The sequence below is a fragment of the Sorex fumeus genome, unplaced genomic scaffold (genome assembly GCF_029834395.1).
Source record: "Sorex fumeus unplaced genomic scaffold, SorFum_2.1 ptg000030l, whole genome shotgun sequence".
Lineage (NCBI taxonomy): Eukaryota > Metazoa > Chordata > Mammalia > Eulipotyphla > Soricidae > Sorex > Sorex fumeus.
In genome coordinates this window covers 7341887-7354783 of record NW_026606087.1, presented here as the reverse complement: position 1 = coordinate 7354783, position 12897 = coordinate 7341887, and the positions used below count along the sequence as shown (strand labels likewise).

The following is a 12897-nucleotide window of genomic DNA, read 5'->3' as shown; positions in this document are numbered from 1 at the left end:
TTTCAGATAGGATTAGCTAGATTCACTAAGGTCTGTAATGTGATAGGTATTTCCTCATAAATAGACTGTCTTTGCTAAAATGTTTTGAAAAACATTTTCTGAATTTTTAACATAGGTTTAGCAATACATTATTAGTAACATTCTTTTATATTTTTCGCCTTTTTGGGTGACACCCGGCAATACTCAGGGGTTACTCCTGGTTCTTCCCTTAGTTTTTACTTCTGGTGGTTCTCAGGGGACCATATAGGATGCGAAGGATCAAACCTGGGTCGGTTGTGTGCCAGGCAAATGCCCTCCCCACTGTACTATAGCTCCAGTTGTAGTAATACATTATTAATAGAGCACTAAAAGAAATCAAGAAGAAAATTAAAATATCTGTGGCTTTACCATGCCCAGAGATAATCATTATTAATAGTTTTTACATGTATTCTTCAAGAATTTGTCTACACATAGAAAAATACAAAAATTATAAAACAGTCTATATTATAAATATATAATATAGTATATGTACTATATTATATCACTGTTACTGTCACTGTCCTCCCGTTGTTCATCAATTTGCTCGAGCGGGCCCAGTAACATTGTGAGACTTGTTACTGTGTTTGGCATACTGGATACGCCACGGAGAGCTTGCCAGGCTTTGCCGAGCGGGCAAAATACTCTCAGTAGCTTGCCAGGCACTCTGAGAGGGGCGGAGGAATTGAACTCGGGTCAGCCATATTGGCTGTGTGCAAGGCAAATGCTCTACCCGCTGTGCTATTGCTCCAGCCCACTATATTATATATACATTATATATACAGTACATATTATATATTTTATATATCATTTAAATGCATGTATTTTATACATTATCTATACATTATATATTTATATATTATATATTTCATATATTATTTTAAATGATTTTATTTATAATAAATTATAGTCTTACTCTGGAGAACCTGCAGGCTACCAAAAGTATCCTGGCAAACTCCCCGTGGCGTAATCAATATGCCAAAAACCAGTACAATGATAGGTCTCATTCTCCTGACCCTGAAAGAGCCTCGAATGTGGCACTTTTTAAAATCTCAAGGCTAGGATGAAGGAGATGTTACTGGGGCCTGCTCGAGGCAATCAATGACCAACAGGATGACAGTGATACAGTGATAGTCTTTTGTGTCAATAAATACAGATTTTTTTTATCTTATTTATTTATTTATTTATTTTTGCTTTGGGACCACATTGCTTAGAGTGTGCTTAGAGGTAACAGCTGGTGGTGCTCAGAGGAGCAAATGCAATGCCAGTATTCAAACTAAGATTGAGGCCACAGCTGCTGCTAGGAAAGTATCTTAAACTTTGTGTGTTTGGTGTGTGTGTGTGTGTGCGCGCGCGTGCTTTTTGGGTTACGCCTGGCGATGCACAGGGGTTACTCCTGGCTCTGCACTCAGGAATTACCCCTGGTGGTGCTCAGGGGACCATATGGCATGCTGGGAATCGAACCTGGGTCAGCCATGTGCAAGGCAAATGCCCTACCTGCTGTGCTATTGCTCCAGCTCCAAGTATCTTAACCTTTGTCATAGCTCCCTGGCCTCTCTATTTTTATCAACTGCATAGAAACCTCTAAGGGAAGTTCCAAAGTTATTAAATCTATCTCTTAAATGGAAATTCTAGAATTTTTCAGTTTTCCATTGTTATAATTGTTATAAACAGCGTGTAATTAATTGAGAAAGAAGAACAATGGATTTAAGAATCTTATGTCTGCAGATCATCTGATAGCTCAAAGCAGATGCTTTGCATTTAGGAGCCCTGTATTAATTCCTGGGTACCACATGGTTCCCCAAGGACCACTGTGTGCCCCTCCCTGCCATCAAAGAAAGTATTTAAACTCTCGAATCATATATTCTAGGGTTCAAAAGTCAACTTTACCACTTGCTACAAAATACCAACATCAGCTATTTAAACTGCAGAGTGGGAGGAAAAATTATATCTACCATCTGGTGGAATGGTTTTATAAAAATTATATTCCTTTGCAAGGAATACTGAGCCCTTAGCACCTTGTTCAAGATACTCATTCTTCTCAGAGCAGTGGGACTGGTCTATGTTTAGAGTTTTTGAGTACATGGTCCAGAATCTATGGTGAGAATTTCTTCTTGTTATTAACTCTGTCCTTATCTTGGCCACCCTGTAATAGAGAGCCTAAGAGAGAGGGCAAATAGAGCTGCAAAGGAAACTTCATCATACTCACCAGGGCTGGTAAGGAGGGGATGGCTGATGTGCCGGGAGACTGGCCTGGCAGGTTCAGGGCATTGAACTTGGGAACCACAGCAACACTGACCCTCCGGCGGGGCATGTTCTGAGAGAAGAGAAGTGGCCAGACTCATAATCACAAGGGAGGAGCATCTGTAGTTTATAAAGACTTGGAAAAGGCTTACTAGTTTCTAATATTATCATAACATCTTTTATTTGACTTTGGAGTGGTAATGGTCTTGGGGGTCAGTATGGGGAGAGTGACCAAAGTTGGTTTAAATTTTCTGTCAGTGGTGTGGGATTTCCTGTTCCTTCCTATTTTAGCTCCTTAGTTCTTGGAAAGATTGAACAGAAAAATCCATATTATAGGTAATATCCAGAATACTTTATGGAAGTTAGGGCAATGCTGAAGGATTTTATATCATTTAAAGTTTATTTAAAGATGGAACAGTCATGGAAGCCATGAGCAAGGAAGTTTGCAATGTGAGCTAACAAGCTGCCAATGCATTAGAGTCTGACCAACAGATTCAAGAATACAGATTCATCTGGTGCCTACAGATTCAAAAATAAATGATTTACTGGGTGACAGTGGAAACTTCTGACACACTCCCTCTGAAAATTCAGGTGTTACTTGAACATGCCTACCTTTCCCAGTGTGAGGGACATGGACCGTGCTGTGCGTGGGACCCCATCTTCTGCAGCAGAGAAAACAGAAGAGAACTCAGGTAAAATTTCAGATTAGACTCCAGCAGGAAACAGACAGGCAGAAACAATTTCAAGGTTGCATAGGCCAGAAGTTGCCCACAAGGGATGACCTACAGATGCAGGTATTCTGAGTGACTCTGTTTGACACTTTGGGGCAATCATTTGCAGAGATGGACCTTTATTTTTTCCCCAATACCCCTTAGAACTCTGAGAAGGTCCAGGTTTGGCCTCTGATCTCCACTGGAGACCACTAGCATCTCTGAATATTGTATTCTAAAATAAAACATGAAAATTACTTGTAACAGTACCAAAGTTTATTGCATTGTTTCTTGTTCATTCAAGACATGTAGAGTCATAAAAAATGTGCATTGTCCACAACAAATGGAAACTTACTGGAAATAATTTTAATATGTCACCTACAAAATTAATTTAGAACAAAAGAAATGAAAAATTTTTGTCTTAAGTATGTAACTTAGATGATATAATGTTTATAAAATGCTTGATACCATACCTGAATAACTCTACCACAAGGAACCTTAATAAGTGCATTTTTGAAAACTCAATTCAGTTAGATTCAGCTTGATCAAGATTAACTAGCCTGCATATCTGTCCCTCATATCCAATTATATCCTGCACATACATGTGTATATATACATAGATATATCCATATAGCCTTCTTATATCCCCTGTATCTCACCCCCTAAAATCGGGTAGCTGAGTTTTCTATAGCCAAGAAGTTTTAGCTGTTTCTATTTCTGGTGATCATTAATCATCTATATTTTTCTCTGCCATCTTATTTTGTGTTTTAAATTTTATCTTTTTCTTTACTTTTTATATAACCATCAGTTTAGAAGTTATATCACTTACTTGTGATCTTTAGTGTACCCCTTTTCACTTTTAATATATTATGAGCTTTTAAATTTTTAATTAATTGGGGATCAAACCCAGTTCAGCTGTATGGAAGGCAGACCCCTTCACCGATGTAGGTTCCAGCCCTTCTCTCATATGTTTATGGATATAAAGAAACATAGCTGGGAAATAGCAAATGGCCATAGACAATAGAAACAAAGAACATGAGAGCTGGTTTCCAGTAGGAAACAGAAATGGGGAGGTGGGGCAGGGGGAGAGAACATTGCAACAGTGGTGGAGAGAAGTGTTCAACTGGGAGGTGGGATGTGCTGAGAAGTGGCAAAGTGTTATGTATGAAACATTATCAGTAGCGGGACCATAATCCACAGTGCCAAAGATTATAAAAAGTGCCTGTCATAGATGTGGACTGGTGGGTGGGAAGTAAACAGGGGTGGGAGGGGGAAGCATGGTGGAGAGAAGTGGGAGTAGAAGGATCAGTGTTGAAACATTGTACACCTGAAACCCAGTCATGAGTAACTATGTAATCCATGGTGGCACGATTCTTAAAGATTAAAAAACAATACAAAAATTAAATTAATGATTATCTCTTTTTTAAAAATTTTTATTAGTGAAACACCATGAGGTACAGTTGTAGACTTACACATTTTTGTGCTTGGGTTTTACTTATACAATGATCTCTTTTTTTTTAAATAAGCCTTAATGAAACTCCCTCAAATCTTCTATTTTCCGTATTTTTTTACTCACTTTATTTTTATAATTCCAAATTTCTTATCAAAATTGTTGTGTCATATAGTTAAAACTTATTTAGATTTACGAGCATATCTTTTTAATTTTTAAGGTTTAGAGAAGCATGATTTACAAAGTTATTGGTTTTCAAAGTTGAGTCTTAGACATGTAATATTTCAGCACCAGTGCCACTACTAGTGTCAGATTCTCTCCATCAGTGTTCTCATGCTCCCTCCCCACAAGCACCACCTGCCACCTTGGCAGGCACATTTCTAAGTTTAGTGGTTGTAGTTTAGATCTCATGTGTTGTTGAGTCTGTGCTTTGGGTCTAGAGCTCCACCTCTCTCCCACATCACTGGTTAACCTGAGGCCCCTGACGCCTGCTCCCTGACTACTTTCCTTCCTCATCTTTTTCCTTTCTCCCCCACCCCCCAACCCTCCAACCATCCCCTTGATCTATTTCCTTCTCAGTCCTTCTCCTTCCCTATACTCTGGGGTCAAGGTGATCTAGGTATTCCCTTCATTACATTACATTTCATTTCCTTGTCCAGTTTTCTATATACGATAGATAAGTGAGATCATCCTGTGTCATCCTTCTTCTGATATGTATATGTATAAACATACACACACATATAATCAGCATTCCTTCTTGCATCCTACTCCTTTCTTTAATCTCAATTTTATTGTTCTCTAAATATATCTTTTATTTGTTCTTCTGGTGAAGGTCTGTGAGTGTCTATTGTCTCAAAATGTCTTTACCTGGTTCTTACTCTCATACGATGGTTTATTGTTTAGATGGCGATATTGTCTCTAGGTGAATGGTTATTTTTCTTAGCCCTTTTACGAGGTTGTTTATATGTCTTCTAGTTCTATTATTGTTATTGAGAACTGAAATTCCTTTGTACATAATTTTTAGAATTTCTCTGGTTATTTTTAAGATTTTTCACTTTGTCTTTGCATTCTGTGATGTGTGTTTTTTCCCTCCAGCTTGTATTTTTTTATTTCAAAGATTCATGTCTTAAATTCTAAAAAAATTCTCAGATTCTGATAAATCCATTTGGATATTTCTTCTTTACCACTCTTTGCAGTCAAAGAGTCTAAATTCCAGTAGGCGGGGGTCACACCCACCACCTGGCCCCCTGGCGCCGTGTAATCCCATCAGCGGCCAAGACTCAGAGATTATAAAATCCAGATTCTGGAACCGCGCGGCCGCATTCGCGGCCGCGCGACATCTTTTCAGAACTTTTTTTTATGACATCTTATTGTCTCATTACTACTTTGGACAAACTTGCAGGCTATCGAATGTAGCCTGCTCACAGGGCAGAGTCTGGCAAACTCCCCGTGGCGTACCAAATATGCCAGATACCAGTAACAATGATGGGTCTCATTCTCCTAAATAGCCTTGAATATAATCTCAGGGCTAGGATGAAAGAGACGTTACTGGGGCCTGCTCGAGGCAATCGACGACTCTTTGGGGCTGGAGCGATAGCACAGTGGGTAGGGCGTTTGCCTTGCAAGGGGTCAACATGGCCGACCCAAGTTCAAATCCTCTGCCCCTCTCGCAGAGTCTGGCAAGCTACCGAGAGTATCTCGCCTGCACGGCAAACCCTGGCAAGCTACCTGTGAAGTATTCGATAAGCCAAACACAGTAACAACAAGTCTCAAAATGGAGAGTTACTGGGCCTGCTCGAGCAAATTGATGAACAACAGGAGGACAGTGACAGTGACCACTCTTTCTTATGGATCTCCTAATCCATATTTAGAATTTTCTCATTCTGCACTCCATATTACATAGTTAATAACATTTCTTTTATAGTCTAATACATTTTACTTCAAACTAAATTTTGGGTAACTTCTTCAAATCTACCTTCTGGCTGACTGTTTCCTCATTTATCTTTAGTATGATTTAAAAGTTGTGTTTATCAGAAAAAGCTGGGTTTTTTGCATTAATAATAAATACTCTTAAACTTTTAGTGAATTATAACAAAAAGATTTGTTTTTCTATTCAATTTATCCCTTTGCTTGTGTTGCAACTTCTTTTGTACATTTCCTCACACAGAATACTGCAGTCTTGTTGGGCTTCTTCTACTCTGGAGTAGCCAGGATTGCAACATCAATGTGGAAAAAACACTGGACACATTTTACACGAGTTTTATAAAGGATCCAGCTCAAAGAACACCTGTTCTCATGCTCATGGTTTATTTTCCAAGTCACACGGCCCCATCTAACTTCAAGAAGATAAAAGCCAGCACAAACACAAGGATGAGTTCCCAGAAGGGGGTGATCTGAAATACTGAGGAAGATCCGTGACTATAGTCTACTGCACATAAGTGACTAAACTTTCAATTTCCTCATTTTTAGCTCCATTTTATTCATTTGTAATAATTGTGGTCTTACTTTCTTAATTCTTTCATGCCTCTAGACAGTTCTAAGCATGTCCTTTTAAAAAAGATATCTGTCTTACTATCTGAAGTTCTTTGTGTTGTTGCTGCTGCTGTTTTTAGGCTACACCCAGTGATTCTTGGGGATTATTCCTGGCTCTGCACTCAGGAAGGTCACTCCTGGTAGTGTTTGGAGGACCCTGTGGGATATCAGGAATAGAACCCTAATCTGCTGCGTGCAAGGCAAGTGCACTATGTACTTTATTATCTCTCAGTCCCTGCAATTCTAAAATGTAACCTTAATATCTGGTTATGAGATGACTATTGCTCAAAGGGAATTTTTTTTATGTGCTTTATAATTCTGTAATGTGAACTCTTGTCAAGGAGGCTTTGTGGAAAGGCATCATGCGTCTTCTGGGTGAAGGGTGTGTCAGTTCACAGTGGCTTATGTTTGCCTCTGGGACAGTTCCTGCAGGCACCGTAGTCATGTTCTTTTTAGAGTCTCGTGTATTGCACTGCTTCTGTCAGAGCATGTGTTTTGGGGTCAGGTACTTTTCCTTCAAGAAGAAAGATGTATCTTTTCCTACTAGATCAAAACAGACAAATTTCCTTGATGTGCTCTACTCTGGGTTGATGATAACTTTTTGTCAGGTTCAGGTTCAGTCTAAAGGTATATTCTTTTAGAAAGTCAGCTTCTGTGGGAATCTTGGAGGCAACTCCTTGCCAAGGCCTCAATTCAGAATGCAAGCGAATGCAAAATTCCTGTGCCCAGAAAACGAGGGCTGACTCTTGTCCCTAAGGAAGATGCAGGGTCAGCTTGGTTTCAGTTCTCTTTTCTTTTCTTGTATCTGAGTATTTCAATTCCCTTTCTTGTGGATTCAGCTATTCTTTTAGACAAATGTTTGCTGTGTGTTATCCAGCAGAAATTTGTAAGTATTTGTGGTCAAAGGATTTTTAAGTTTTACAGTCAGCCAAAATAGTGTAACCAGAAAATATTCCATATGTAGATATATATGAGAAATTCATGTAAATTAATAAAATACTTTAAAAAATACCAATCTTACAAGCAAAAAAGTAAAGCAGAATTTATAAAGACCAGAATATAACTGTCCCTCAAAGCATGTGGAAAGGTCAAAGAATATAAATTAGAACTGAGGTAAGATAAAGGTTTGGCATATCAAAGTCATAAATACTTTGTCAAGGATAGAGCAAGAATGCTCTCAATTATACAAGGAATTGAGGATTATTAATCATCAAATGGTACTATCAATGACTTGTTTAAAAGTAATGCTTTAAATGAGTAATATGTTTCTTTCTCCGAGCTAGCATGTAAGTATCTAGAAATCCATTTGTTTTTTTGATTTGTTCAGAAATCCATCTAAAACAAATAATCCAAAATGCAATCAAAGTATTTTAGTCAGAAAAAAATTATCTTTCCTTCCTTACCTTCCTTCCTTTCCCTTCCTTCTTTTTCTTCCTTTCCTTCTCTTTTTTTCTTTCTCTCTCTTTCCTTCTCTTTCTTTCTTTCTTTCTTTCTTTCTTTCTTTCTTTCTTTCTTTCTTTCTTTCTCTTTCCTTCTCTCTTTCTCCTTATCTTCCTTCCTTCCTTCCTTCCTTCCTTCCTTCCTTCCTTCCTTCCTTCCTCTCTACCTCCCTTCCTCCCTCTTTACTTCCCTGCCTCCCTCCCTCCTTTCCTCCCTCCCTCCCTCCCTCCCTTCTTTCCTTCCTTCTTTCCTTCCTTCCTTCCTTCCTTCCTTCCTTCCTTCCTTCCTTCCCTCCTTTTTTTTCTTTTTTTTCAGCGGTTGAACCCAGGACTTCATAGATACAAAGCTCCCACTCTACCACTGAGCTACAGCCCTATCCCAAAGCTTTTCTTTTAAATGTGTGCCATATGTCTTGGAATACTAGGTATTTTTTTTTCACTATAGTCTTCTGGGTCTGTAATATAGACAAAGATTGTCAAAAGTCACATACAGGCTTAAAAGTGCTCATAGTGGCTCTGATGGGACAACTGTTAATTGAAGGAGAGCTTGGAAAAACAGTGAATGAGAATGAATGTCTGAACAATATCCATCCACCATGCAAGCCCGAACTCTCAACTGTTGCTTTTTTCCCATCTGCACCCTCTTATTGAACGTTACTGACTTTCCTGGAGAGTCTGCTTACTTCTGTCACAGCACTGGTGACACTGCTTAGACCTCCCTCAGATTGAAGATACTTTGAATCAGGACTGTGCACCCATCATCCACTATTCTGTGGGTGCTCAAAAATGTCAGTAGAATCAGAATACTCATGGTCACTCATTCCCTAAATCCTTAGATGGTTCACAAACTATCTGTGGGACAATAACACAGGAGCCACTGCATTAGGTTTTCTTTGGTGGCAACTCCAGCTTCCAGTACTGACAGACGGCCATTAGGGGCCAGTCACACATGTCTCAGAGCTTGCTGCTGAGACCCAAGGCAGGCAGTCAGAGTGTGCGTGTCGCTGGAAGCATCACTGATATTCCCCAGGAAACTTGTGAAATCTCCTGTTTATAAAGGGCTTTCCATCTGTTATACTTTCAGTACTTTCCCTCTTAGGCTCTCAGTACCATGGATGTTTGCATTCCACAGGGACTCCTGTTGTTAAAAGGTCTGTTTCTCGTGTACAACCCTCATCAACCAGCACCCAAACCTGGAAACTTCCAAAAAGAGATCCAGTCCAAGGCTACCCCACTTCACCTGGACTCTGGCAGGAGACTCCAAGCTCTTTTCTGCACATGGCACCTTCCACGCTCCCCAGAACAATGCTGCTCTAAAGTTGGAGAAACCTTCTAAAATGAAAATCTGGCTTTGTGGAGTGGTGGAAACTCATGAGTGCCTCCGCACTGCCAACAGACAGAGGCCCGCCTGAGTGGCAGTGTGGCTTAGCACAAGGTCCTGGCCTAGCTAGTTTCCCCTTCACCTGTCACCATACTCCAACACTGCAATTACAGGAAACTTCTGGGTTCTTCTTCCCACCCCAGCTTCCACACTTGTCTATATAGTTCCCACTGCCAAGGTGGCCTTTCTCGGAAATTCTCCTGCTTTTATGTTTCAGCTCAGAGGTCATTCCTCTGTTAAGCTTCCCACTACTCCTCAAGCAGAATCAAACAGCTCTTCTCTGCACCTGGAACAATTAGTGTAGCTTAAAAAGTTATTCCTTTAGGGGACAGAATGATAGTACAGTACATAGGGCATTTGCCTTGCTCGTGGCCAACCCTGGTTCAATCCCCAGCGTCCCATATGGTCCCCTGAGCAATGCCAGGAGTGATTCCTGAGTGCAGAGGCAGGAGTAACCCCTGAGCACTGCTGGGTGTAACCCTAAAAGCCCCCCCCCAAAAAAAAGAAAAAGAGAAAAATTATTCCTTTAAAACCTTTTTCTTAGACTAGAGAGATAATACAAGGGGTAAGATGCTTTCCTCGCATGTGGCTATCTCCAGTTGGATTCCTGGCACCAAATAGGTCCCCTGAGTCCTGCCAGGGGTGATCTCTAAGCACAGAGCCAGAAAGAAACCTTGAGCATTGCTGGGTGTGGATCCTAAACCAGAAATAAACAAACAACACAAAATCATTTGTCTTGCAAATGAGTCTGCTGTTTCAGCAAAATCTCCTTTAGCCGGTCTCTCTGTGCACTCAGCCGCCCAGACTTTATGTCTCACACTGGAGTCTTGTTCTCTCTCTCTCTGACTTAGTGCCAATAATGTAACTGCTCCACAGCTTCACAGGGGAGTCACTATCACTGTCCTCCCATTGTTCATCAATTTGCTCGAGCAAGCCCAGTAAGATTGTGAGACTTGTTACTGTGTTTGGCAAATCGAATACGTCACGGGTGGCTTGCCAGGCTTTGCCAAGCAGGCAATATACTCTCAATAGCTTGCCGGGCTCTCGGAGAGGGGCGGAGGAATCGAACTCAGGTCTGCTGTGTAGGCCTCGTGAAAGGCAAACGTCCTACCCACTGTGCTATCGAGTATTTTAACTTTATATCTGATCATGTTGCTTCCCCAATGGTTTTCATGGGAAGACCCAGTTGCATAGCATAGACTTCTTAAAGGCGTATACCCCAAATCATGAATACCTTAGGGTCTGGGCTCTGCTACTCTTTAATTGTTTCAGAAATCACTTTGGGGAAATTTATCACCCTTTCTGGTTTACCGGGCAGCTGCTGGGAAGCCACTGTAGGCAGCTGGGGCAGGAGCATCAAGTATGGCTTGGCCCGAAACAGGTGGTGGGTTTATCCTGAAGGACGTAATATTAGCCTTGAGCTATCAAGGACCCACATTGTGGGACCAAAAGGGGCACAAAGCCTGATTGCTTACCAGAGGAGCCACAGCTGCGACTTGAATTTTGATTTGCAAGCTTTTTAAACTCCATGAGTTCTGCGTGATCCTTCTCATATGTTCTCTTCAGATTCTCTACATACTGCATCATCACTTCGGTGGCCTTTGACATGCGCTTTTCCTGCAGGGAAGGAGAGGGAGAACCTAAGGTCACTTGGAGGAAAGACTCGTTGGTGTTTGCTCTGACCGACACCCTGGGTGGGAGAATTTGAAGGACATAGGGAATAGGCCAGCTGGGTTCTACAAGGTGTCCTGGTCCCCACAGGAGGGTTCTGTGCTTGGGGAAAACATGGTCACATCCCACTGTAGTGCCCCTCCCCAAAGTGAGTCCCCTCTGCTTTCAGAGAATGTCATGGGGAGACTTAATAGGGACAGAATAGAGTGGGTCTAAGGTATAAACAACATGTGGGAAGATAAATCTGGACAGAAGGGACAAAGAACTCTCATCCAGGGCACTTCAAGGGCAAAGATCCTGAGGCAGGAAATCACCAAACTTAAACTGAGCTGAAGATTGTCCCATCCTGCACCCTGACTGGAATCCTTTAGAGAACAAAATCATAAATGATTAGGAATTAGGCTGGAGGTGGGTGGAGAGAGTAACAAGAGTGGCTCAAGCCTCTGCCTTGCAAGGGGGAGGCCACAGGTCAGTCACTGGGTGCTGCCCACATGCACTGAGTATGGTCCTTGCAGTGCTGCTGTCTGGGAGCCCATGGTCCTTACAGAATTCAAGGTCTTAGAGCAAGGCAGTCAGGTGTACATGAGCATCACGGCCAAATGTGGGAGTCCCACAATCAGAGGTGCAGCCCCTAGCAAGCACTGCAACCTCTGATCATGGCAACAGCAACTACGAAAGAAAGAAAGAAAGAAAGAAAGAAAGAAAGAAAGAAAGAAAGAAAGAAAGAAAGAAAGGAAAAGAAAATGAAAAGGGAAAAACCATCCCTCTTGGGCCTGGGGATGTGGCATGAGTATGTAAGGTCCTGGGTTTGATCCTTGGCTTGGCAAGAATGGTGCTAGGATCATGGGCATGCACCTGGCCTATCTAGAAAAACAGCAAGCTCTCCAGGTTCATCCTACTGAGGCAGAAATCAGACAGTGGATGGGTGTGCTTGCAAGATGAAATGGAGAGGGGGAGGGGTTTTGAAGGATTTGAAAGCTAGATGAAGGAATTAAACTTATTCGAAGGGAAAGGGGAATCACCCAACAGCTTAAAGGGAACAACTTAATCAGGAAATTGGTAGAGACTGGTGCAGTAGAAATGAGGCTGGTGGTTGGCAGATCATCAGGGAAAGAAGCATGAGTGCCAGGGACACAAGAGAGGAAGATGAGTGTGAGGGAAGAGTCACAGAAGCTAGAGGTGGGGCATTTGGAGGAGACTGGAGTGAGCAACGCACTGGGTCAAGGATCACATCTGGAGGGTTGGACAAAATGGGGACAACTTTTTTCTACCTTTACTCTTTGGATCTCTCATGGAGCTGACCTTAGGGATACATAGGGACTGCTCAGTGCCTGCTCCCTGGATAGGATCTGGCAGCCTAGAGCTGAGAGCAATCACTTCCTTCACGTTCTCCCTCTTCCTGCTCCCAGCTGAAATGGCTTCCTGGGTGTTACTGCTGACTTGGTGGTGGCCTTT

The 12897-nt window shown here is 41.5% G+C and overlaps 1 protein-coding gene across 1 annotated transcript in view; it reads right to left on the bottom strand.

Annotated features, from left to right (window-relative positions):
- The window catches only part of IRAG1 (inositol 1,4,5-triphosphate receptor associated 1), a 137037-nt gene that overhangs the window by 20115 nt on the left and 104025 nt on the right, over positions 1-12897 (bottom strand). The window contains exons 15-17 of the mRNA XM_056116227.1: positions 11247-11388; positions 2872-2921; positions 2225-2332 (exon numbers count right to left, since the gene is read on the bottom strand). Of these exons, the coding sequence (XP_055972202.1) occupies positions 2225-2332; positions 2872-2921; positions 11247-11388 (300 nt within the window). The remainder of the gene's footprint in view (positions 1-2224; positions 2333-2871; positions 2922-11246; positions 11389-12897) is intronic.